At 35.9% G+C, this 28,000-nt stretch overlaps 1 protein-coding gene across 4 annotated transcripts in view; it reads left to right on the top strand.

The window, feature by feature from the left end:
- LOC108500363 (contactin-associated protein-like 4) overlaps positions 1–28,000 on the top strand; it is a 202,462-nt gene that overhangs the window by 45,535 nt on the left and 128,927 nt on the right. For all 4 annotated transcript variants that reach the window (XM_017821229.1, XM_017821228.1, XM_017821230.1 and 1 more), the window contains exon 2: positions 2,073–2,183. In XM_017821229.1, coding sequence (XP_017676718.1) covers positions 2,073–2,183 — 111 coding nt within the window. The remainder of the gene's footprint in view (positions 1–2,072; positions 2,184–28,000) is intronic.

Below are 28,000 nucleotides of genomic sequence, written 5' to 3'. Positions count from 1 at the left end.
TCCCACCCCTGGAAACATCAAAGGTCAGGTTAGATGGGGCTCTGTGCAACCTGACCTGGTGGAAGGTGTCCCTGCTTATGTCAGGGCAGTAGGACCTTTAAAATCCCTTCCAACCCAGACTATTCTGTGGTTTCATGATTGCATATCATGTAAGTAGATTTTGAAGAAAATACCTTTTTATTTTCTCCTCTTAATATTCATCTTGGTATCTAGGCTTACAATGTGGGTTTTGGCAGTAGAAAAAGGATCAGTGGCACATAAAATGTTCTCTTGCCTCAGTAGCGTGAGCAGCTCTCTGTGTGAAACACAGCAGGTTCATATTCTTCTCTTTCTGGTGCAGTTTATGACTAACTAGTTCCTTTTATTTTCTGTGCTGTAAAGAAACCTTTCACTAATGATATCCTTTTCTAACACTCACCAGTGCAGTGCATTTGCTCATAAGATGAAATCTCGTTTCCCTTCATTTTTTTCTTTATTTTTTGTGCTCACCAGTTGGACAATTTGTCCCAAGTAGCACAGCTTCTTTTACCATTACAAATCTAATCTGTGGATAATGAAGTGAAAAAATGAGCTTGTGCTGAGACAGTAGAGAGTAGTTATAAAATTTTACCTTTTGTATTGTGTAAACCTAGAGCAGGAAATAAAGTTGTGAAAGTAAAGAATAGTTTTATTTCTTTGTTTCTCATGAATGAAGAACTCTGAATTTGGTGGAAGTATGGTATATGTGAGTTCATCAAGAGCAATTAATAAACCCTACTGTTTGTTGTGAATGTATATTATTTATGGGACTTGAGAGAACTAGTTTAAAAAGTCATGGCCAGTACAGTCTTTAGAAAGAGTTTTCCTTAAAGAACTAAATTAAACAACTTAAAAAAAATAATAATTTTTGAAGGTGATCAAAAAACTCCCTTGAGACATTCATAATTATTCACCAGAAACTCTTAATTATAACAGTGAGAAAAAGGTTTTTCATTAATTAATATTTATGATTTTTGACAGTGGAAATCTGGTGGACAAACAGAAGGGTTAGAAGAAGAAGAATTCACTTGTGACTTTTCATTTGTCTGTTCCACCCAAAGAATATGATTGCCCTGCAAAGAACCACTTCATAAAGTTGACATAATTTCCTCTTTTCCTAAACAACAGATGCCAGCCAAGTATAATTAGGGAAAGATTTGCTTTTACTTCTTCCAGGTTTTAAAGTTAATCTTCTTTCAGCTAAAACTAGATCAGATATTGATTCTCAATTTATACTTTTCAAATTTAAATGGAGAATGAACACATGCTCTGTATAGTAATTGAGCTGGAGAGACCTTTAACATCCAAAGTATTGATTAACATTTGCTTGTTTATGCACAATTGATTGCAAACTGCAGTTAAGTCTCCTTATTCTGAAACACTCAGGTTTTATTCTGTATGATGTTAGGACTTGCATACTAATAACTGTGAGATAATGATTTTGTCCTGTGTCTTTATCAAACACACGTGCCATTGGCAAAGCAGAAGATTTTCACTTTTGTCAAGCTTGCAGTTGTTAAAAAGGTTGAGATTATTTTTTATTTGATTTGGTTCAGTTTGTTTGTTTGGGTGTTTTTGTTTTTGGTTATTTTTTTTTTTTTAGAAACAGCAGTATTTAATGTGATTGCACATTAAATATGATTGCAAAGATCTGTGCTGACATAGGTCTAAGGGAAATAAAAAGCATGTGCTGAAATTGTAGCTTTGTACTAAGACAAAGACTAGGATGTGCCAGTTGTTATCCATGCAAATCATAGGGAGTGAACTGTGAACCATTTCCCAGTTTTTTTCTCAGAGGTTGGGTTAGAAGTGAGCAAGTACAGCCACGTGAAAAACATTTATACCCTGATAGTCTCATGAAATACTGGGGCGGGGGGTGGGGGAACAACAAAAAAAAAGTAAAAGTGCTGCTCCAGTGCTGATACTTTTACACACAGTACAAGGAGAAGAATTTTTTAGAGATATGCTGTTCTCACATACAGAGTTGATCCTGTTACAGTTCCAGTAAGTGGTGCTTGTTGCATTAACCTGAACGTGGTGTTTTTCATTGGCAGATAATTGTGATGCTCAGTTGGTGTCTGCTTTGCCTCAGTCATCATTCAGCAGTTCTTCAGAGCTGTCCAGCAGCCACAGCCCTGGGTTTGCAAGGCTTAATCGAAGAGAGGGTGAGTGCATTTTACTGATTGATCGTTTTTAATTTTTTTTTAATATAATATTTTTAAGAATTTTTTTACCTGGGCACAATGTTAAAATGATGCATAACTGGATATGGTCCAAATTTTTACTAAAGTGAAGGAAACTTGCCTGTTATTTTATTATTTATCTTAAACCTCTACACAAATCTTCTGAAATCTCTGTTTAGGTTTCAGTCATATTTACTAATTAATCATATATTTTCACTCTTTTTGGCCAATTATAGGAATTTTTTTAAGTTAAATGCAATTAAAATTAGATAGCATTGCTATTTTTATCTTTTTTGATGTAGCTAAAAGGTTTAGACACTTAGGTATCTGTCAGAATCTCTTGAGATTAACCATTTTACCTGAAGTTTAGAGGTAAATCAAATATTATACATTGTGTCAAGGATACTGTAGGAATAAGAGATTATGATTTTCTTTTAACTATAGTAAACATGTTCTCCATTCCTAGTGATGACACTCCTACTATATCTTCTGTGTGAAGAGCACCTATTCAGAAGTTTTTTGACCATGTCTGTTAGATTACATAAAATCTGTCAAAAAATATTTAGACTGTCATTGCACATTAGACTTTGTGCTGTGCTTGTGGTCTATTTTTAACAATTAATTGTTAAAAAAACCCCAAACATACAAGTACATTGAACATTCAAAAGCTAAAAATACTGAGAAATCTCAGTCATCAATCTCATTAAGTATCCAAGAGCTCAGTCATTTCTGACTCATTAACATCCTAAAGGCAATTTTTCTCCTTTTTTCCCCAGCATACCAGCGAGGCTCTTGGTTTTAACATCACAGTGCTACTGCTAAGGAGTAATAATTATCTTTAGGGAGGATTTTGTGTTGTTACTGGTAAACAAAATCCCACTTGTTGACACCCTGAAGAAAGAAAATTCTCTGTTTTAAAATTATGGCTCTTAAAACAGCTAAACTCTGGGTTAAAATAAAAACAATTTAGATGTGCAAGAGTGTACGTTACAGTTTCGGATAATTTCTGTCTGGTGTCTGTAAACCAACCAGGAACCACAGTGTAGTCTAAATTCAAGTTACAAAGCTCAATTTCCCACCTATGGTAAGTTGTTAGACTACATGAGGGCTCAGTGGCTGCTCTGTGGGCTTATTGAAGAAGGAGCTCCTATGGATGCTGTCTTTTATGTAATTATTACTGACAAGGAGTCTGATGAATAAACTGATTCAAAGCTTCAATCTTGGGAGACTTCACTGAAATACTGTGTCTTAGGTCAAGACGTAGTCTTAATAATTCAACATTAATACAGGTGATGAGAACAGTGGTGGATATTCAGAGACATCCAATTCCCCTCGTATATTCAACTAAAATATTTTACATTAATTTATATAATAGAGAAGTATATAAATTAAATCCTAAGGATATTTTGCACTGCCAAAAGTATTACTGTCCTTGGATCTCTGTGATTTATTGGAATATCTGCTGCAAACTGATAGATATAGTGGAGAAGGAATATCCCGAACTATTTAGTTATCCTAGTGTACAGATTTGATAAATATAAACTTCCGTTTTGAATGAAGTTGTGATATCAATGAAAATTGTGTGACCTGGAAGGACTTGCCTTCAATAACATAATCTTAAATAAATCAGTTTTAACTTGGATTTTATTCTTTATTTTTCAGTGAGAGTACAGATTCAGTACTTGCTATGGAACCAGGAATACCTTTTCTGCACTGTATTTGTATTTAACTATTTTCTGTGAATTTTCAAGGGTAAACTGAAAATCTGTAGGTATATATACATGAAAGCTTTATTTGGATGGAACAAAGCTAGTCATTGTACATACATGGTTTTAAACAAAAACATTTAGCCACACTAGAAATGACTGCTAAACTATGTAGACTGGTAGACTGGGAAAAAAAAGTCTTTTATTAGGGAAATATTGTATTTCTGTGTTGTCAGTGATGTCATAGAAGCAATGAACACATCATTACAGTTTCAGAAGAAATTGTCTGGTAATTGAAAGTGGATAATTCACAGATAGTTCTCTACTTTGAATAAAACCAAATCATTTATTCATCTCCAATTAGTGGTTTTGAGTGACTGTGACTTTCTGACATTCATTTACGATAAGCAGACTGTGGTTCTAACCTAATAATATCTTTAGTCCTCAAAATGCCAAGACTAGGGAAATTTGAATGCAATTTAGACAGGAAAAAGTTGAGTGTGTTTACACTGATTATTTAGGAGTCTAACTTTTGTCATCAATAAAGAAATAAACCAAATATGCATATAAATGACACTGTTTCAGTTAGCAATGAAAAGTTTAAAAGTAGCAGGAACTTTATCAGGAATGTGGAAAGTTACACTGAAATGGTTCTTGGACCGTGTAGCTTTGTGTTTACTAAATGTGGAAAATTGATAGGGAAAGTTAAAGGGATTGAGGAGAGACCATAAATAACCATTTTAACTGTGGTTAAAAAAAAAAAAAGAAAGTACAAAGTATATTTTGCATGAAGACATAATAAAAATTCTGAGAGCAGAGACGGATTAGTAGAACAGCTAACTGAGAATATGTTTCAGTTCTCTGTAAGGAAAAAGATAATGTGATTGAAATCCATGATAACAAAAATATTTCCAGTCCATTAGCAGTTAAGGAAAGTGATAACATCCAGAAATAACTCATTAAATGTTCTTCAAAGTTTTAATTATTACTAGTTCATTGATTTCCTGGAGTTTTGCAGATATTCAGTACTTCAGCACAGCTAATGAATGCTGCCAACTGCTAAGTAGTTACTCTGACGTCAGCTTTGTTTGCAATAACAGAAAAGTAGAGAGAAAAATCAAGTAACAAGAACTAAGTAAAAAAAATAACCAAATACTAATAGCAGTTAAATATTTTTACAATGGAAAAATAAATTTTATAAATCTCTGATTTGATTATTTCAATATAGTAGACATAAATGCAGGGTTTTCATATATGTGGACATTGACTTTTGGCCCAATGTCGTATGACTTTCTAATTTTAAGTACTAGCACAATATTGGTACAGTCCAAATTGGGTGTATTAAGATCTAGCTGGTTCACTTCAAAAAGCATTCATTATTCCTGTATAAAGGTGTTTCCACAGAATTTCAAAGGAAACTCTAAGGCCAACTTTGTTCAGTCCTTTTGTTGATTATACACAAGCAAACACAAATCCATAGTGACAAGAACCATAAATGCCAGTACCTAGGCTGGACCATCAAGGATGTGCTTCTGTGCACACAGAGAGAGGGTTGTGTCACTGCTGAGCTCAGGACCTTCTGATTTTGTCTGCAGTGGGATGAGTATCTCACACTGGTTGTACATACACTCTTCAACCTGAGGCGACTGAAGGCCCACACCAAGATCTTAAACCATCTTGTCCAGGAGCTGCTTTATGCTGATGACGCTGCCCTTGTTGCCCACACAGAAGCAGCTCTGCAGCGTTTAACATCCTGCTTTGCAGACACTGCTGAGCTCTTTGGGCTGGAAGTCAGCTTAAAGAAGACAGAAGTTCTCCATCAACCTGCACCTCAGGAAGTCCCCCATCATCCCCATATCACCATTGGCAATCAGAGCTCAAATCAGTCCAGCAGTTTAATTCCCTAGGCAGCCTCATCTCCTCGGATGGTGAGATTGACGGGGAGACAGACAACAGGTTAGCAAAGGCATACAGTGCCTTCAGAAAGCTTCATAAAAGAGTTTGGTGAAATAAACACCTGAAGAAAAGTACCAAGGTCAGTGTTTACAGAGCCATAGTGCTGTCTGCTCTCTTATAGGGATCTGAATCCTGGGTCATCTACCGCCACCACCTGCGACTCCTCGAACGCTTCCATCAACGCTGCCTCCGAACAATCCTAAACATCCACTGCTCAGATGATGTGACCAATCCATCTGTTCTAGAACAAGCAGCAGTCACAAGCATTGAGGCCATGTTGCTGAGAACACAGCTGTGCTGGGCAGGGCACGTCTGCAGGATGAAGGACCAACCACCCCCTCCCTAAGATCTTGCTTTATGGTGAACTTGTCACCGGCTGCTGCAAGAGAGGAGCCCCAAAGAGGAGATACAAGGACTGCCTGAAACAACATCTCAGCCTTGGCCATATTGATCATCACAACTGGTCTACTCTGGCCTCCAATCAGGAGCTCTGCAGACACACCATCTATAACGCTGCTGATGCCTTTGAGAACGCAGCAGGATCACCCTTGAGGAGAAAAGACAACGCAGAAAGAATCGTGTCTTGCAGAATTTACCACCTAAGGAGTCTTTCTGCTGTGCCTTTTGCAACAGGACGTGTCTGTCTCGTATTGGCCTTTTTAGCCACCAACGTGTTTGTAACAAACGTGGGTAGAGCCCTTCCCAAATCTTCGTTCCCGAAGCCTGGCCATGATGTACACACACTCTAGGTCTCCATTCCTTTCCCACTGGAAAAGATTTAATAATTGCACTATGAGCCTTTATACCCAAGAATGCAGCAGACCTTCTTTTGAATTAATGAACTTTTGCAACCTTACAGGTAAAAAATTAAGAAGACAATTATTCCACAGGAGCGCACACACCACTGGAAGAGCCTTCATATTTGGGCAGCTAAATAAGCTAGATAAGGATTTGGCTGTTATTATCTTGCCCCATATTCACACACAATTATTTGATCAAAATATGACAGAAGGAAATTGAATATAGCAGTTGTTAAATAGCCAAAAAACCTGGCTTACAGCTTTCTCCTTCCCTGAAGTAGGAAGAAACCCATGTATTTTAATTATGCTGTCAGCTTACATTGCCAGTTTTTCAGAATCACCCTGAAAATTTGAATGCATTAACAGCTACCTAGTCTGTTTTTTTTTCTAGTGTGTATATGGAGCTTCTTTGTCTTTTTAATTAACCTTTACCTTACTATTTCACTGAATATCAAACTTATCTTATTGCAGTCATTTTATTTCAAAGAGCATTTAAAAGATAGTTTGTTAAATTTGGTACTGTAAGAGGCATATTTTTGTTTTTATGAAACAATATAGTTTAATCACCTTTTGAGAACTCGCACTAAGTAGGTCAAAATGGATAAAGGAATTCTATCAACAGTTAAAGAAAACATCAAGTCAGTGGTTAAAGAAAAAGAACATTTCTCACACATTAAGAAGGGCTATTTTCAGCATTTTATTTTTAAGAAGCAGTTTAACCTTCATAATGTAGTGCTAGCAATTAAAATTAGAGCAACAGACAAATTAAAAAACCTTAATAGCAGCTGGGATTGTATGTCACCAAAACATCATCAGGAAGAGCTTACTCCCTCCGTTTCAGTAATATGCAAATAAAATTCATTGGGGCTGAAATTTTGCTTTACTAAAAACAATAAGAAAATGACACTAAAACAAAAAAGATCTAACCTGGTGTAATTATTATGGTTTTATAAATTAACAGCAAATCTAAGTTGAACCATATAGCATCATGACTTAGATTTTTATGACTTACCTGACTTCAGCAGTTATGTTAGGAAAAAGTAACAGTCTAAATCTTTTACTTTTAAATAAAAATGCAAGAAGCATTTCCTACAGTGATTTCTGCATAAAAGATGTGTGCTGTTGTATTGTCAGTGAAATTCCAGTACCATTCAGTTTCTGAGGAAGAAATCATAGATTTGTTTTTTTTCTGTAGCTTCTGCAACAATTACAACTTTCAGTGAGAACATTACCATTGATCTCTCGGTATATTAATCATGAAATTGTCTTTAATACCATTGTACAGCTTCACTTTTTCTGTAGGAAAAGTTTTTAGCATCTGTATTAAACACCTTAAAATATCTGGCCACATATGAAAGTTGCATATGGTGCTGCACGTGCACATGTTGCACTTGCATGATTTAAAAAAATTCTGAAGTGTACATTAAAGGTAGAATTTGGGGCAGTATTATTTATGTCTAAATTCAAATTTGTGCTGCTTTTATTTTGCTTTGTCTTGTGTTCATATCTGTATGTCTTATGAGTCTGATATTGCAGTAGGGTGTAGGAGAGCAGGAAAGAGAGAAAATGAGAAAGAAAGAGAAAAAAAGAAAAAGAAAACTAAATTCTCTCTTAAGCAGAGTGAGTAAATAGGATCAAAGATTTACTAACATTTTAAATATTTACAGCCCATTGCGATTTCATGAACATTTAGGAGGAGTTAGGAATATTCATACAGTTATTTCTAGAACCTAATTCCAGCCTTGTCGTCAAAATTCATTCAAGCATAACAAAGCATAACAAAAGGTTTCAACCAGCTATTTCATGTGTTTCATCAGTGGAATAGTAAAATCAAATTATAGTGAAATGCAGAGAAGAAATGTTAATAAGAGTATTTTATTGCTGAAATTCGTTTGGGTCTGTTTTTCTACCTGAAATAGAGCTATGGGAATAAAGCAAAAAAAAAATGAGGACAATTTTTTAAAAAGATCAAATAAAATTTACTTCAAAAATAAAATTTACTACAACCCCTGCTATCCCCTTTGTTAAAGTTAAGATAATAAACACCAGCAATCTGGATATAGCCATTCTGATATTCTGCGTTTAGATGGTTTTAGGTAAAATATTTTTGAAATCTTATAGAAAGGCTAAATTTTATGAACAAATCTGAATCATTGTGATGGCTTTTAGAGAGTCATGATAGAATTTGACTTCCAGCATCCTTTGCAGTAATGAAAAATTTAAGATCATACCTCTTTTAATATTTCGAGGGGTGCAAAAATAGACTGCAAGTGATGATCCACCTGATTTTCCTCAATTTTTTTCCTGCATGTTTGAGGTAAAGGGAGAGGGGCTGGAATTTTTTTGCTGAAAAATCAAAAGCACTCCAAAGTGTTCACCAATTTCTAGACTGGACAAATTGGGGATATTTAAAAATTTCCTAAATTGAAAAAAAAAAAGAGGAAAATTTTCTATTTTTAAAGAACTCTGAAATTTTCAGTTCTAAAGGGAAGCAATCTAGAAATATGAAACATTTTTCCTGCTGTGCCCCTGCAGAAAATTCCAAGATTTTACTTCGACATCTCCTTTAAAATAATTTTCCTTAGCCTGTTAAGAATCAATTTTTTAGCATACATGGGGTTTTTTTTTGTTTTATTATCCTGCTCATACTGCCATTACACTGTCATGTCAGAGCCATACTTTGGTCTACAGATAAATGGAGAACTCAGAATTCCTGGACTAAATCAGTCTCAAAACCCTACAAAATGGTGTCATTCTAACGAATATTTTAGTCACTATTTCCCTTAGTATCAAATACTAATAATTCATCTAAATATTTTCATAATCTTTATACTATTATACAATGTTTATTATATTACATTCTAGTCTAAATCCTTAGACATCTCAAAGATACAGAAAATCATGAGCTAAGCAACTTCAGAAAATAGTAGGTAAGAGCTGAAAGCACATTAGACACTCACAAAATGTGTCTTTAGAAAGTAACAAACTCATGATATTAAATCCACTAAGATACAAAGGAATTTTTCTGGTGAAAAGTTACTGACTTGTCTCTGTCTCATCTTTTTGCTATAAAAGTGAACAGAAATGAAGTGCCCCTTAATGGGATTTTATTTTTAAAATTTTTAATCAAATTCAATATTAAAGTTAGATCTAATAATAAAGAATAAGTGAAATACACAGATACAATTAGATAATGATATTATGCATGCAAAATGCATTTTTACATACATAATGCAATTTTCATTCACTTTTTTAAACTTTCTGTCGCAAACTGGTCCTGCTCTGGACTTTTGAGGCGAGATGGACAGTGATTTCCTATTTCTTTGCTGTTTTAAATAAACTTCATTGGCCTCCTGGCTGGATGAAGAAGAGCAGTCTTTGTCTAACTTATATCCTTTTGTTTTTCTTCCAAAACATGAATAATTTATGTTCTAGGTGAATAATCTTCAGTTACAACCTGTTGTGTGTAAGGATTTCAACAGAGAAATGAGTGTTATATCATCAAAATTAGTGCAACAGAAACCCAGTACAGTTGTTAGTCTGTTAGTCTGTCATTATTTAACAAAATGAAGAATTCTGTTTTGAGTAATACAAAGTTCAGTGCTATGCATTTTTGTGTATTAATGTCAATTAAGAATCAATGGGTTGTACTGCACCTTAAAGAAATATTTTCAACATTTGCAGGATCAAAGATATTTCTTAGTTATTTTTTTGCAGTTAAATAATTTATGAACTTGTGGCTGCTCCAAAAAACCTTCACCTGTGTGTTCTAAAATTGCCATGGATGCTCTGACATGAGAGCTGCTTTGCATATTTTGTAGGTTTTACAGTTCCCCTTCAATTTTAAAATTTTAAATATTAGGGACCTAAATTGCAGTGTCATGAAGATTCTAGAATTTAAATAATTTCTTTAACTTTCTTTCTGTTGTTGTTGTTGTTGTCTCTTCCTAGTGACACAGTTGTACTTGTAAATTATGTATTATATTTTATATATTATTATATATTATATATTATATACTATATACTATGTAATATTACATAGTATATATAATATACACATATATGTATATATATTATATATATAATATATATATATACAATATACATATACCTATGCATATATATAATGTTATATATTATGAACCATGTTAAAGGAAACTAAAAGATCACCAATAAATTAAACTGCTCAGTCTTCAGTATCTCGAGGTAAAAGAATCATCTTCCTTTATATAGTGTGTGAGTTTACCTAGGCTTCCAGAAGATAAACAAAGAGAAATGTAACCTTAAATAGTCCTGTTTGAGGAAGCAGGTTTAAATGAAAATTCAAAATAAAATCCAAAATGAAATTGTCACCCACATTAACAAATGCATCTAAGGAGAGGTTATTCATTGTATTCAAAACTAATTATTCATTCTCAAACTATACATAATTAATCTGAAAGTTCAGTAGGAATCTTCAAGACTTTTCAAGGTTTGAAATCCAAAACAGAATTTTAAGTCTATTACCCAGGAATTTCCTGAAAAATAATTATTTAAATAAATAAATAAAAATTCACAAGAAACTAGTACTAACTAAATGTCCAGGAAAATGAGAAGGACTTAGTTAAAATCATTTGCATCTTGAAAAAATATGTTTTCTCAATAGTGGCTAAGAACAGTGGGTAACACAATATAGAAATATTATTCCCCATTTTATCAACATTTATTTTTTGTTGATAAATTGAAACGGTCTCTTCATTTTAAAATTTCTCAAACGTAACAAAATATATACATTACTGAATATCCTGTGGGAGCAGGACAGTACAAGTAGGGCTAGGCTAATGTGACTTTGAAATGCAGATGGGCTTTTAAGTACATAATTAGTGTCATTGATCAGGCATTGATTTAAAAATATCCACAACTGAGATCTCCGGTGTTGCCAGCTGCAAGAAAAGAGGCACAAGGGTGGAATTTTAACATAACCACAGTCCAGAAACCTTTCCACTTCTAGCATCATATATGATGATAGATGCATTCTGAATTTTTAAAGGGGAATGTTAGAAATAATTTTAATAATTAAATAAAAATGTTAAACAAACATATAAAATAGATGTCACCCAACATTTTTTCAGCATTATGGTTTACTTGGGTTGTGGGTAAAAAGCTGTGCTCATTATTTTTAGAAATAAAGCAGCCAAATTCTTCCTTTGATATTAGATCCTTGAGCTGGAGAAAGATGAATGTCTTTCTGATGGGAAATCAAAAGTGTCTATTGATTCTAAGGCATAAATTGTCAAAAGATCACTGGTAGGATCTCACTGATAAATCTGTTTTCAGACAGCCTTGATATTTCGACTTCTACATTTTAAAAGGGATTAGGCTGCCTCATGTTGAGTGCACCTGATTTCTACATATAGAACGAAAGGATGGAGTGGGATCTCCACTTTTGCTGTTGTTGAGAGGGATGACAGATTTACATCTGGAAAGCAGAACCCTTTGTTTGAGGCTATTGTATGTCTCTAATTCTGAAATAGGATGTTTGCAGTCTAAGAACGTTTATAAAATCGTTGATTTTAATTAAGCTCAAAACAAAAGAAAAAAATAGCAGACCACAAAAAGTGAATTCAGGTCCTTAAATACTGTAGAAGTACCTCAGATCAAACAAAATCAGAGTTGATTTAGGACGAGAAAGAACTGGAAAAATATATTTGTTTTTTCTTTGGGTAATTTTAGTTTTTCGCCTTTTATTCCATCTGATTTTCCACAAGAGATTTTTCATACGATATTCAGTGAAGCATTTTCGTGTTTTTCAATATATCTTTGCAACATTTATATGCAAAAAACTTATATGAAATCTTATAAACATGTTTTGATTGATAAACCATGAGAGTTTAATTGGATATTTTACCTTCATTCATTGTAAGAATTCTGGACAATGTATGCAGTGTTGTTTTATTTAGACCTATGCTAAGATAGTGTTTTATCTCTCTAGGTGTTCAGTGTATTCTCACCCTGTTAACTGTAAAATATCCTTTTGACTTTATAACAATAAATGTGGGACTCATTACATTGTTAAAAAGAGTATTGTATTCTGAAGTGAACACCAGTTGGCAAAAGAGACACTTCCTGTTTAGAGACTAATTGCTCCTGAATGTAGCTGATACTAGAAACAATCCTTAAGCAGTGATGACTTTACAGTTTTTCAAAGTACAGCTATTAGAGGTAAACTATTCTGAACTACTAAAATGTAAATATTCTGACAAAGTTCTGCAAAGTTTAACATATCCATAGCCTTATACATATCCATTTTGCTAAGAAGCAAACGTTCAATAAAAACATGAGTAAAAGTACTATGAGCATTAACTGTGTGTGCCTTACACATGATCTAAAACGCAATAAATCAGGACAGATTTTGGTCTAGCTATTGATTTTTTTTTAATGATGAATCAGGATTCTTATATATTAAAGTATTAATTCAATAGGTTTGTTTTCTGTGTGATTCTGCTTTTTGCACTTTCCCTCTAGCACTGTAGCCAATATTTAGGTATAAGATCTTTTTCATAAACCAAAAATCATTTTTTTTGCTTATCTGGACTTCTTTCCCAAGTTACCCTTTTTTACATCCTCTAATAGTCAGAGCAGTAATATTTTTAAAATATATTATGTAGGGAAATCAGAGGGTATAATAAGTGATTTCTGTATAAAATCACAGGCCTAGCTACTAATTTCCTGCTGAAGACCAGCTGTCTACATTTAGCGAAAAGTCAACCTTGAAATTGGTAAGCTTAGAAGACTAGTCATGAAAAAGCCATTCAGGCAAAAATGAAATGACCCATTAAAATCATAGATTTCACAACTCATTACATTGTTGACTGTGTTTCCTCAAGGGATTGTTTTGCCTTTTGGAGAACTAAGAAGGCTTGATTACTTTTCTAGCCTGAAGAAATAGGGAAAAGCTTTCATCATTTAATCTTTCAAGTGCTAGAGATACAAGCATGTGTGAAAATGAAACGGCAGAAATAAAAAAAAAAAACCAAAAAAAACCCCTCTCGCCTTCTATTTGTAATTGCAATGAAAAAAATGTCTTATTTTTGCTGTTACATGAGTATTTGTCATGTAAAATTAATCTCGGGATCATAATTTGTGCCTTTAAGTTTTCCAGTGGACCGACGTAATCAAATTGTAACCAGCAGAGTTGCTAAAGGGGCCAGATGCGTGCGTGGGTTTCTTCAGAGTTGTCCTAGGGTAAAAAGCGTTTTCCCCTGGAGCTAGAAAGTGGTAACCCCTCGTGGGGGTGTTGTTTCTGGGTGCAGGGCCAATCACAAGCTACATTTTGTTCCTTTGAAATCAACATATAACAGACTGGAAGAGATGATGTAGTTGGAAGAGGTGTAGCCGTGCTCTAGGCCACGAGGGGAGAAGGGCCAGGAGCCCCGCTGGGAGCTGTGGAAGCCCAGAACAGTGTTAAACTGGATGGGGTGCCATAGTCAAAGGCTGGGGGAGTTTCTCCACTGTGAGTGGGCAGCAGAAGACACTGAAAGCGGTGGCGGAGCAGCACTGAACAGAGAACTGTGGCCAAGAGCCAAAGGAGATAACAAGCAGCAGAGATGGCACAGAGATGACTGAGAGACACAGAGATGTTCCTGCAGGAGGGAGAGCTGGTAACAAAGCAGAGAAAACTCAGCAGAGACTGTTTTGGGGGCAAGACTGAATTACTTTCCCAAAACCCTGAGACCTCCTAGAGATGAGGGGTGGACTTCCAAATTCTTAGGGAGTCTCGAAATGCAGCAGCAGCTAGGAAGGGAGAGAGAGAAGAGCTGAGAGCTCAGAGACGTCCTGAGAGCTGGACCAGGACGGAATGCAGAGCAGATGGCCTTGTCCCCCCTCGCTGTTGCCATGCTGGCAGCTTGAGACAGAGCAAAGGAGCTCTGGTAGAACGCTTGGGGCAAAGACTGAATTGAGAGCTGCCCTAAACGTTCTGAGTCAGGAGGAGTTTGAATCCCCTGAGGAAGAGACTTTCATGAATATGCCCCTGCAATCTGTGATATGACCATGGTGAAGCAAGTTTTGTCCCTGCTTTGCAGTCCACGGGAGAGAGACCTTCAGTTGGAGCTGAAGGGCTGAGAAGGGTGAGAGAAGACCCCCTTGTATTGTAATGGAGAGAGAAATCTTCCAGCTATGACAAATCCAGCTACGACTGCTACATTGAAGAGGAGAGACACTGCTGCCCTGAAAGTGGAAAGGATCTTTCCTTCTTCCCTTCTGAACTTTTATTGGAGGGAGAGGAAGGACTTGGTCTAATGTAAATATATTGCTTTACCATAGGAGAGATAGTTAGAATTGTGTATATAATGTCTTATAGTATTTATTTGTATAATAAACTGTAATTTAATTCCCTTCCCCCCATACTGAGTTGTGTTATGTCTGGAAAAACCTCTCACACTGCAACAAATTGTGGGAGGGGGGCTTGGACTTGTAAATTGGATTTTTGGGGGTCTCAAACCACCACAACACTAAAGTGAGAGAGCGCAAACCCCACCATGCCTCTGTTCTCATTTCCTAAGAGCAAACAAGATGTTTTTTCTCTCACAGATCCAGAAAAGTCGCGTGTGTTCGTATTTCTCAGAATTCTTAAAAACGTTTCCAAATTCGTCTGTGTGACTGATCTGTGTCTTTCACTTTAGTCCCAAAGACTGAGTGAGACTTTGTGAGCCACTGTTAAGCAGTTCTTCCTCAGGTATCCATCGTTTTCTGGGCCTGGGAGCAGTGAAGAAACCAGGAAGAATTCGGGAAGGTTCAGGCTGAACTGGGATTTCTGGCACACGGAATTATAACACCGGTAATGGCAGCATCAATACTGCTGGACTGTTTGACCTAAGTGGCAGAATCTGAAGCAGCTGGAGCCTTATTCTGGGAGGCCATACATAATTACAAACAGGAAGAATTTTCTGAATGCCAAAATTTTTCTTTAGAGAAGGCAATATTCCCAGTGCAGTTTCTGGCCATATTCCATCTGCTTTAGCTCTTAAGTACTTTCATGTGCCTTATACACCAATTTCCCTAACTTTACACAATTTCTGAGATCAGAAGAGGCAAAGGCACAATTATTTCATAGCTTCTACTTGCTGAGGCAGTTTTGGCTTACATGGTCCCAAATGTCCTTCTGGCCTTTAATCCAGGTTTCCAGGACTCAGTTTCCCAGTCGAACTACCAGACATTCAAACCAGATTTAAAGGAATGCTCCTGGTTGACTGTTACATGTAAGAAGCGACCTTGCAGATCCAGGATATCCTGCCATGAAAGTAGTCATCAGAATACATTTCTTACCTCAAAATCCCTATGGATACTGAAGTTACCTGCAACTGATTCAGGTTTTGGAACCAACGAGCCTTTGACTTCTCATTGAATCCAAAGCAAATTGTAGCTTAGTATCTTCATCTGTATTATAAAAGTTGCCTACTGGCAATATCAGTTTATCTTCCATTTGTGCAATCTTTAATCTTTTTTTTTCACCTCATAACATCCATATTTATTCCTGAAATATACAAAAAACCCCAAACTCAACATATGCTTTGTAGGATCACAATTTATTCTTTCTGAGTGTCATTCATTACCATTTTCTGGTTTCAGCTTACTTAAAGACTTTTTTCATATTTTCACACATGAAGTATTTATGATGAATCTGATGCAGTTATGTCAAACTCTCTAACTGAAGTCCAGTTCAAGTCACAATGTTCTCTGTCCCCATGTCTTCTTGTTCTGTCTTCCCATCATATAAAGAAAGCAGGGGCAAATGAACTGCAAAATAAATTTCCTCATTTCAATTTTGGTACCTGGTGGTAGCCCATAAATCTCAGCAGCACCAGTTCTTCAGTGGACCAGTGCAGGCAGACCTTTCAGGGTTACTTAATAACATATCTTGATTATTTTTTTCCATTTTGTCTGTCAGCCAAATGCAGTGGTTGACAAGAAAAGGGAGAAAAAAGCTCATACTCTTGACACATACCAGTCACCTGATAACTAACAAAACCCTGATATAAACATTAGAATTGCTGAAGGCATTTTTCAGACTTAAAAAAAAAAACAAACACAAAACACAACCCCCTTCAACCCCCCAAAAAAAAACCAACTGGAAAAAGGAAGAGAATAAGCCCGAGACACTAAAGAATTTACTGTAGTTATAAGTCTGGCAGAATCTGAAATACCTGGAAATAATGAATAACCTTAATAATAAACCATACCACCAAGATTTCCTGTAATGTAATTCTTCCTACCTTTTTTACAGATCAGTGAATTTGGAATCCAGATCTGTATCTTTTCAATTTCTTGTAACTTAGTAAGGGAGGAAGGAGCTTGTCAGTCCTTGGTAAGCTATGGTTGGGCAATCCAAATTCCGAGCTGGCATCCAGGTGTAAAAGGCTCCCATAATATGATCAGCTGTGGTCAGGTTTGGGATTGATTTGTGGCCCATTCCAAGCCCATTTATATATTATCCTATTTGGCAAAATAGAATGTACTTACTAGTGCTAAATTACTTAAGGAATAGGAGTTGAAAATGGAATTTTAGCTATCAGATCTCTGATGTCTGCTGTAGCTCATATAGTATATTGGCAGATACTGAATAAGAAAAAAACCCCAACAACATAATATTTCTGTTATTTTTTTTCTAGAGACTATACTTTGTGCTCTGAACCATCAACACTCTGCTACCCAAGTGTAGATAAGTAAGAGTATCATACACTTGGATAGAGTATCACATATTTGTAAATTTGATTTTACCATTTTAAAATTACCCAAAGTCATTCTGTATTAGTGTAGTTTAGAAAAGCATTCAATTTAACTTCCTCCCGCTCACCCCCAGATAGGGCTGTGATACTGTGGGTATACCCTGTACCAGAGTTGGAGAATAGAACATTCTTAGGGTTTTTTATGTGAAATAGTTATATGTTAATAGCTTTCTAAAAGTCCTAATTACCTGCCAGAGGAGAAGCTCCTCCATGAAACTTTAATATGTGAAACACATAAAAATTTTACAGCTAGAAGAACTTGGGCAACCTGCTATGTGTTATTTGGTGTCTGCCTGTATTAAGTGGGAGATGAGAGGTATGGGATAAAATGTCTCTGATGGCAAAACTGGAAGAGCTTATTACACTGCTTTCCAACAAATACCTTTGTGGAATCTGACTTTTTAAACACCCTATTTTAATGTAACATCTGCTGCATTGCTGCAACATTATGGTCTGACTAGGAGAGCAGCTTTATTTCTGTTTGAAATTATCTTTTTGCTGAGAATTCCAGTTAAATTTGATTATCGACATTAAGATCATATTGACCTCCCTATCCAAATTTTATGTGCTATATCTCCATTCCTTTTCATTTGCTGGCATAATTGTTGAAGGGTGTCATATGCTTTTTTGTGAAGTTTTGGCTACTATTTTGGTCTTTTCTTAAGATATGAGACTAATTTAGCCTTGGTAGGGAGAATATAATCTCTTCAAAAAACTGCAGTATTTGACACTCTACACTCTGTCAACACCGTTATTTTTGCACAACTATAAAACTAACATTCTGGCAAAAGCAATTGGAAATGATTCCCTGTTGTTTAGCTTCTGGTTTTGTTATAGCCCAGTAAAAGAAAAGAGTGGTCACACAGTAAAGGTTGTTTCTTTTTACAAATGAGAACTGAAAAAAAATGATTCAAATATTAGCGAATAATTAATAAACTATTTTCCTTTAATTATTAATTATCAGTCTCCCTGTCATTTACTTATTTAATACCAAAGATCAATTTTCTCTAAATATTAGTTTTCAATGTGAAGAAATCTTTTGTGGATTACATCTTCATTCCTCTGCTTAAGCAGACAAAATTTCTTCATAAAGACAGAAATCTACAAAACCAAAAAATAAAATGTTATCAGGTGGACAGCATAACCTCTCAGAAGTTTCAAGCTCCAAATTCACATCTCTTAGAGGCAGAGAGTGTGTTTTTATTCTTAGAGAGCTTTTAACCAGTTTGGCCTTGATCTTTGGCTAAATCTCTTCAGGTTACCCAGGACTAAATAGAAATGAGTTCTTGAGTTCATAATTCCAGGTGCAATCCAGTTAGTAATGTACATTTCTTAGCCACCTGACATTTCTAAATCGAATAAGTAATATATTTTTAAAATTTAAGGGACTTTAAGAGATGTGTGTGTATATAATTGATTTTCTGATGAATACTGTCAGCTTCTCTTTTTTTAGTATATATATATATATATATGATGTATATATATGTATATATATGATGCATAACTTATATACATACAATGGATAATTGCTGATATTGGATTAACTCCCTGTTCATCAGACTCGTGCTAAAGAATGACAGTTCACAAAATCAATATTTAAAAGAAAGAAAATACTGTATAAATATTAATAATTTGCACTGGCTTACATTAAGTTGCATTTTGTCTGTTCCTTAAAAAAAATTCTGTGTAATGTTTTAAATATTTTAATACTTATGAAGAAAAAATAGAGTTGGAATGATAGTAGCCTGCAGAAGTTGCATTGTGAAATTCATCAAGGTTTACAGCAGGAATATTATTCTTCTGAAAGCTGTGGAAACTTTTCTACATAACAACTACTATGATTTATTTATTTTTACATATATTATATAACCTGATTCCAGTAGTTCTGCTCTCCATAATGACTGTCATTACAAGAAGCTATGATGTTCTAAAAAGATGGGATCTGAATATACATAAATACACAATTTTTAGTGTGAGAAAAGCTTTTAAGTTAAATGTTTTATAAATAATACAGCTTAGTTGTGCATTAGTTATACACCAGTTGTCTTAAAGCTGATGTAAATATTAAATCCCTGAATTTCTCATTTGGCTGTTGAGGTTGGTTGATTTAGTTTCATAAACATTATAATGATATTTTTGAAAATCTCAAATGAGGACTAATGTCATTATAATACTGTGGGGAAAAAAAATAAAAAAAATCCAGATTGCTGAAAAATAAAGCCTTGTTCCAGGGATGAAATTTAAAGGACTGGAACTGCAGTTTTTCTTCATTGTTAGGTACCTTAATTAATAAATGTCCTCCAAAGTTGTATGAAACAATAATAAAACTCTGCTAATATTTATAGCTGTACTACTTATCATTTAAGCATTTAACCAACAGAGATGTTATCTTCTGATAATCAAGCCAGATGAGATTATATTTGCTGATCATGAAATTCCATTAGTCTGGCTGAATTCTATTTTCCCTATGTTATTTTTTCTAATCATAATACTTATCCTCTCAGGGTTTATGCCAACAAAACTGAGTCAGGAGTGAATGCTGTTTGTCCTTCTTTAATTTGAAATGTTCAAATCTCTTCTTACTCCTGAGGGCTTACTTCCAAATTCTGTGGTGAAGTATTGACATCATAATCCATGAATTGTGAAAAACACAGATATTGCACAAATACAAAAAACCAGAAATTTACTCGGATTTGAAGAAGAATAGTGCATCTTATTTTTAGTTCTTTTTTATAAGAGTGGGAATATTAAACCGTAGAAGGTAAATGATTAGTCAAATCATGACTTTCTGAAAGCTCCACAATAAATTTCTGTTATCAACATTTTAACATTCAAATCAGTGTGGAAAAGATGATTGGAAACTAAACAGAGTGACTTAAGAAGAGTGATACTAACTTTCCATTCCAGCTGAGGATCTGGTATAATGTGTCATCAATAGATGCAAATGAATAAAGTGCTGTGTCCTGTGACAGATATTTGCCAGGCCCAGAGAGTGGTGGGGATGGAGCTGCATCCACTTGGGATCTGGTCACCAGTGGTGTCCCCAGGGATCAGTGTTGGGCCCAGTTCTGTTTAATATCTTTACTGATGATTTAGATGAGGGGATTGAGTCCATCATCAGAAAATTTGCAGATGACACCAAGCTGGGGGGAAGTGTCAATCAGCTGGAGGGCAGGAGGGCTCTGCAGAGGGACCTGGACGGGCTGGAGAGTTGGGCTGATTCCAAGGGGATGAGGTTCAACCAGGCCAAGGGCCGGGTCCTGCACTTTGGCCACAACAACCCCCTGCAGCCCCACGGGCTGGGACAGAGTGGCTGGAGAGCAGCCAGGCAGGAAGGGAGCTGGGAGTGGGGATGGACAGGGAGCTGAACAGGAGCCAGAGTGTGCCCAGGGGGACAAGAAGGCCAATGGATCCTGGCCTGGCTCAGGAACAGTGTGGCTAACAGGTCCAGGGAAGTGATTCTTGCCCTGGACTCAGCACTGGTGAGGCCACCCCTGGAGTGCTGTGTCCAGTTCTGGGCCCTCAGCTCAGGAAGGACATGGAGGGGCTGGAGCAGGTCCAGAGGAGAGCAACGAGGCTGGGGAAGGGACTGGAGCACAAGTGCTGTGAGGAGAGGCTGAGGGAGCTGGGGGGGCTCAGCCTGGAGAAGAGGAGGCTCAGGGGAGACCTCCTCACTCTCTGCAACTCCCTGACAGGAGGGGGGAGCCAGGGGGGGGTTGGTCTCTTTTCCCAGGCAACTCTCAGCAAGACAAGAGGGCTGGGTCTTGAGCTGTGCCAGGGGAGGTTTAGGTTAAATATTAGGAAGAATTTCTTTCCAGAGATGGTAATCAAACACTGGAATGGGCTGCCCAGGGAGGGGGTGGATTCTCCGTCCCTGGAGGTTTTTAAGATGAGACTGGATGTGGCATCAGTGCCATGGGCTGGGAACCACAGCAGGGTTGGATCAAGGGTTGGACCTGATATCTCAGAGGTCCCTTCCTCCAACCCAACTGATTCTGTGATTCTGTAAGTGAACAGAATGCTGGGAATCAAACACCAAATTAGGGTAATACAGTATGTGTACGAGATGTTGCACTTACCAGTTTCATCTCATCTTTTTGGGTGCTTGTCAGGTCAAGGAGCTCACAAATGTACAGAAATGGAACTCCAGTGGCACAGGCAGATTGTGACACTCGTGCCTTACACAAAGTCAAAATGGAATCAGACCAGACATTTCAGTGGAGTTATGGATCACCTGTCAGTCTAGTGCAGGATATTCATATTCTTGTGTCCATAAGATTTTTAAGGACCAGAGAGATGGTGCTGCACCCGTTCTCTTAAAAAACCATGTTCTCTTTGTTGTGTCAGATCTTCATGCAGGCCTACAAGCAGATGGAGTTGGCCAGCATTCCCCTGCTGATAGCTGGAGTAATTTATACCCACAATAATGAAAATAAAACAGAGATTTTCTGTTTTAAATATACGCACTTAGAGTATTTTTGCTTGGAAGCTGCAGGTGTCAATATTTGATCTGTTTGCTTTGCTGGACTAAATGCACCATGTGTGCTGAAACGAGTGCCAAAGTCAGTGAATCAGCGTTTTCAAGGCTGAAATAGAATTTCCAGAAGTGAAAGTGAATTATGGAGGATTGATGTTAAAGCAGTGGTAAAAACAACAGGAGCAAACATGTTCATCTGCTCAAAGTTACTGTCCTGCTCATTTTCTGATAAAGTATACAAACATATCCCTCTGCTAAGTACAACTAGAGATGATATATCTAGTTATTTAGGATTTAGTTTGGTATTATTTTTCAATTATTATTATTATTATTATTCAATTATTATTTTTCAATTTGTTGCCATTCTTTTTACAGTTGACTGATATTGCTGTTTAACACTCTTCAAAGCAGTGTGCAAATGCTCAAGGAAATACAAGAATATCTGAAACATTCTTTACCTCTTTTACAGGACAGTTTAGAAAAAAATTAATTATTCCATACCTGTGCCAATCTGCTCTTAATAAAGCCATTAAAATTACAGAGGTGGATTTATATTTAAGAAGACGGGAACACAAACCATAAATGAATGTCAGGATCAGAGAAATATAATCTGGGTAGACATGTTTTTGTGTTTTGGTGTAATTCACATCACTGAAGCTTGTAGCTGGAATTAGGAAATTTGATTTAATTACCCTGGAAAACATAATCAAACTGTCACAGTGGCAAATATTTAAAACACTCACAGTCTTCTTGTGCCACATATACAAAGGCAAACTGATCAATACAGAATATTTTAAGCTTGCTTTCCTTTTATTTTAATTTTGTGACCAGAGTCAGTAAAATATTGGGATGGCACACTAGCCTGAAGTGAACAGTGCTAAATGTAAAAGAACCAGGTTTAATTTGGTTTCAAATTTTGGTTTTGCATAAAATTGGGCAAGACCACTGAAGAAAACAAGGATAGATGGTTCAGTGAAAGCAGCTGATATGTAAAGAACATGTAAAAAGTTATTAGCCTGAAAGGAGTTGAGTAAGTTTATCAAATTGTGATGAACAGTGTATTTGACTTAGAGATATTGTTTTCTTTGTTTCATTGTAACAAATATTTATACAATAAATACGTATTTTCCATTTCTACTCCATTTGGTTTATATTAGCTGACATAATATACAAGTAGAAATCACATCAGTACAGTACTTTAAATGAGAATGCTACTTAAACTCAGTGGTGTAGAAAGGTGGTGGCAGTGAGATCTTTTTTGTTTTTGTTTTCCCCAGGAAGTTTTCTATGCATCACCTACCTGTGAACAAAAAGAGCTCCTGAGGTAAAATTTACAATGATGAGGTGTAAATGATCCTCACTTCACTGATGGAGAAAAAGAGAGAGAGAAGGTTAAAGATTAAAAGTAGTGAATCAAATTTCACACGCAGCAGGATTTACTAATATAGCATCTTAAACCTGGATATACCCAGAGACTAGAGAAAGAAAAGAGGACAGCATAATTTCATGAGTACCTTTTCCTAAGAATGAAACAATCTCCCAGATTAAGTCCAGTCTTACTTTCAGCCTTGGACTATTGTCAGAATATGTGCCAAAAAGGAATATACCTGCTAGCTATGTGAAGTACCTAAATCCTAGTAAGGGAGATAGTTTGCTGTTGAAGTAAAAGTGGTTGGTAATATCCAAGAATTACGTAAATGTTGCAATGAACTGACAAGGTTCCAAAATGATTTTTCCCAGGAAACATTGTCTGTGAAGAACAAGAACTTTTTCCCAGTGCAAGTCTGTTGGAAGGACATTTTTCTAGTACCTGTCTGCTGCTGGAGAAAAAAACACACACCTTTTTAATATACTGCAGGAGCAGCTCAGGGTGGCTCAGAGTATATCCTACACAATTACAGCTTCATTATCTATAGAAGAATTTTTTGCTCAGACTTGGGCTTTCCAACTCACAGAAGAGGTGCTGCTCAGTGTAGACCACTTGTTCACAGAGCTTTGTGGTGTGCTGGTGATAAAAAAATCCCAGCAAAAAGTAGTGGCTTTGATAGGTCTTTGAATCATTGCCAATGAGTTCTTTTGATAAACTATGTCAGTTTATCCAACTAGCTCCCTTGATGTATTTACATAATGATTAATTGAGGAGAAATGTATTCAGAGCCTCCTGAAGATGAAATCTAAGATGGGATTCACTGACTCACTCACTCATTCAACAGTTACTATTAACACAGAAGAGGGAGGGTAAAATAAAGTTACCTACCTTGTTCTGACTCCCTGAAGCAAAGTAGATCAAAGTTTGTCATTATTAATACCATTTCTTAGTGTCTTTTTGTTGCATTGATTCAAATCCAAAATGCCTCTGAAACGTCTCTTGACATAGTAAGTTGTACTTGTCGCAAATTATTATTAAACCTAATATTCATTTTATAACGCCTGTCACAATTCTGAAAGTTAAGTTCCTTATATATTAAATATTCTGACATTTGAAAAAATAAATGCAATTGCTCCTTCTCTTCTAAGATCATACCTATTTTTTCCACTGATACTTAGTTTCAGAAGATCTTAAAATTAAGTTAGACCTTCCTACAAGATTAAGCTTGCTCTGCCTTTGAGGCCACTGAAGTAGCTGCTGAACCAACCTCCCTTAGAAAACTGACTGAAGCATTTATATAGCTCTTTTTCTGTTCTACCTAGCTCAAAATTTGCTGTTTTTTTTTAGTAGTTCTGGTTCCCATTGACAAAGCTCTGCATGCCTATGCACACCTGTGAAATACTGCTCAAAAAATACAGCTTTCTTACACGGATAAGTTAAAAAGTAGCTGTTATTTCTATACTTACTTCTGGAAATTAGTCAGATAAATTTCTCTCATTCTTCAGATTTTAAGAGGCAAGAATTCTCCACTCATTTCTTGACCACAAAGTTGACTCATTATAGCTTTCAGAATCAGATACATTATTTAAACCATACTAAAATGGAGGGGAAACTGCAAAGAATGTTTAGCTTTGAGATCGAGGAGACAGCCTGGTCTTGGCATTCTTCAGTGTGTCTTTCAGCACCAAAAAGAGTGTAATCCTGCTTCTCTATCCATAAATGATATCTTGTGAAAATATGGTAGAGTTCAACCTGTTTTACCTGCACAGACAGAGCATCCTGCTACAGATCAAAGGCAAAAGATGAAGTAGCTCTCATAAAATGTGGTTGAACATTACCATGCAGAAATTTTATATATGAAGCAGTTCCTGAAGAACTGGCTTCTGATCTAGCTGCCCCTGTCTGCCACTTTCCATCTCTGTTAAAAAAACGATACTGTGTCCAGTATTTCTTATTCATAGCCCAGGGTCCCTCATCTCTTCTAAGTTTTACTTTCCCTGGTTTCAAGTTTTGAGGCTTATATCCATGTTTTATCACTGAAATACCACTCAGAACAGCTTTGTTGTGATAGCTTTTTCATAGCCTGTCTGAAAAACTGGCCAAGTTGTGATTTAGATTGATTGGAATCTTTGGCTGTTTAAGTTCTTCTTGATAATTACTTTTCTGGCACTTTGTAGGGCTAACAAATGCGAGTTTCTAAATGCATGAGCTCTATTTCTTGAATTGCCTGATTTAAGCATAAGAGAACTAAAATCTAAAAAAATCCAAGCATTTGATCCAAGCAGTACTTCTACTCTAGACACTTTTTTAAGGGTCCCAGAGGGTTGTCACCCTGGGTTGTCACCTCTGTAGCAATGCATCAGCACCATTTATCAGACATTGCCCCCCACTCCCCATCCTTCTCATCAGTCAATAAACTCTTAGAGAACGAAACCCTTGTACTCTTTATCTAACTATAAGCCTACAGTTTTATAGTTCTCAATTTATGAAAGATGGTGCCTTGCCTTTCAGCTTGAGAAATTAAATGACTTCTTACTTTGGTACTTTAGTGGGGGTTGAATATTGTAAAACACTTCATTTGACTTTTTAAAGCCTAAGAAGCCTCAGTTGTCAGATATTCTTGTGTAGAAAATCAGCTTTGTAATAAGTAGAGGCAAATTCATCCCTGATGCAGCTTTATTGACTTGAAATTAAAACCAGTTTCTATTAAATGATCCATATGGGAATTACAGAGTTTGATTAATCAAAAGAAAGCATCCTTTCTTATGTGTGTTAGTTTTAAACCTGGACTTTTACTAATACGCATTGCTTGGAGTTACTGCAATTAAATATGCACAAAATTGACTGAATTTGAAAGTGGTTTAAATGAAAAGTTATAATGAACTGTGAGTTCATTGTATGAGTGTGAACTGCTTTGTGCTTTACTTAACAAGACAGGCAATGGTAGTTATAGAGCAGGAGAAGCAAAAAGTTAGGTGCTGTTCATACTAAGGGGAAATCTTAAACCAGTTTCTATTCTATGTAATTCAGAGCTTTTATAATGAAGTAAAAAGGGCCTGGCAGCCTGATGGCCACAGAGAGCCAGTTTGAGAAGCTTAAGTATCACCTAACACATTTTCTGCCAGAAAGGTCAAGTTTTATACCTCATATAGCACTCCAGATCCACTATAGCAATACTCTTTCTGTCGAGGATTTGATTTTTGGACCTTTTCCTCAGCCATTTCTAGTTTTATTCCTTTGTAGCCACTTGCTAATCTTGCTGATTTTTTTTTTCTATTTTCAATGTCTTAGTGATGATGGTATGGTCACCCCAGTGAAGCTAAGGAATTATGAAAATACATACTCTTTAAACACATATCCTACTAGACAAGAGCCAGAATAATGAAATAGTGCCCATTCAGTGTTTTGATATGTTTATATTCATGGGGGAAGGCAGAAGGTATTTGGCCTCCAGAAGCAAGGAAATAATATAATAGAATTTAAACTACATATGACGTTCATAAGAATGGAAGTCTAGAAATACAGGCTATCTGAAGGAAAGCAGGTTGTCTCCTGTAAATTTAGTGCCAACATCCAGGACAGCTTACAGTCAGCAATCTTGTTTATTGTTTGGCAATTGAAGAGACTGAAGAAACAGAAATCAAGAGTAATGGAAATTTATAGGAAAAATTTGAAAAATGAAAGATGCATGATTGCTTCAATTTTAATCTAATCAATTTTAATGTGTTAAAAATATAAAAATATCAAAATTCTAGGACATTTTTTCATCATTTAGTAATTAGTTTATTTATGAATATCACATAAAATGAAGGAGTACAAGGTTGCTAACTGTGTTCAGTAAATTAGTGTGCTTTAAAGAGAATTACACCACATGTGTACAAATGTGTTTTATAAGCATTGGTGTTCAAAAATTAAAATAGGGATAGTAAATGGAAGAAAAACATTTTATGTATTAGTTGTATGTTCAACTTCAAGTCAGCATGTTCTTCATAAAAAGTACCTCTGCAATGCTTGGGGGTTTTAACAGGAATCAAACATGAAACTTGCATGCTTTTCCAGATTGAATGTGGTTTTTTGGTATGGTGGATGCAAGAAATAGTGGAAAATAAAGAGGGTTAAACACTTATTGAGACAAAGTTAAAAAAAAAACCAAAACAACTCTAGATACAGGTTGTCTCCCCTGTGAACATTATTTTTCTGATTTGCTGTTAGTTCACAACAAAAGATGTGTCCTTAGTGACTGTTAGAATGCCCACTCAATAACTGAAGAAAATGTGTGCTTTAGATAAATGACACGGGCAAAAAGAAAAGTTAGAGAGTTAAAGTGAAGAATTCAAAGTCAATTATTCAGGAAGTTTAAGGAGCACAAAATTACGTTCCCGTAAACCTTAGCGTGTGTCTGTGTGTTCACGTATTTTGTCAAAGTCTTGATGAACATATGAGTGTGTTGCACTCCGTGGATTTATTTGCTTCCCCACAGAGTCTCTTTAGGAGATCTCTTTCCAGATCTCTCCAGAAACATCCACACCATGCAGCACAAACATCTGGCAAACCTTTCTGGTTTTCAACAGGATCCTTCTGACACCTATTATGCAGCCAGTCACAGCAAAAAGTGACTGCAATTTGTCACACTCATCAGTCTTGCTGCAAGGACAGGACACACTGTAAAACAGACGATAAAATGCTGGGTGAGGAGCTAACATGCTCTACTAGTGTTTACTGCAG

This window comes from Lepidothrix coronata, unplaced genomic scaffold (genome assembly GCF_001604755.1).
Source record: "Lepidothrix coronata isolate B3197 unplaced genomic scaffold, Lepidothrix_coronata-1.0 Scaffold89, whole genome shotgun sequence".
In the NCBI taxonomy this organism is placed as follows: domain Eukaryota; kingdom Metazoa; phylum Chordata; class Aves; order Passeriformes; family Pipridae; genus Lepidothrix; species Lepidothrix coronata.
Note: the sequence above shows the minus strand (reverse complement) of the source record. Positions and strands in the feature narration are given on the sequence as shown.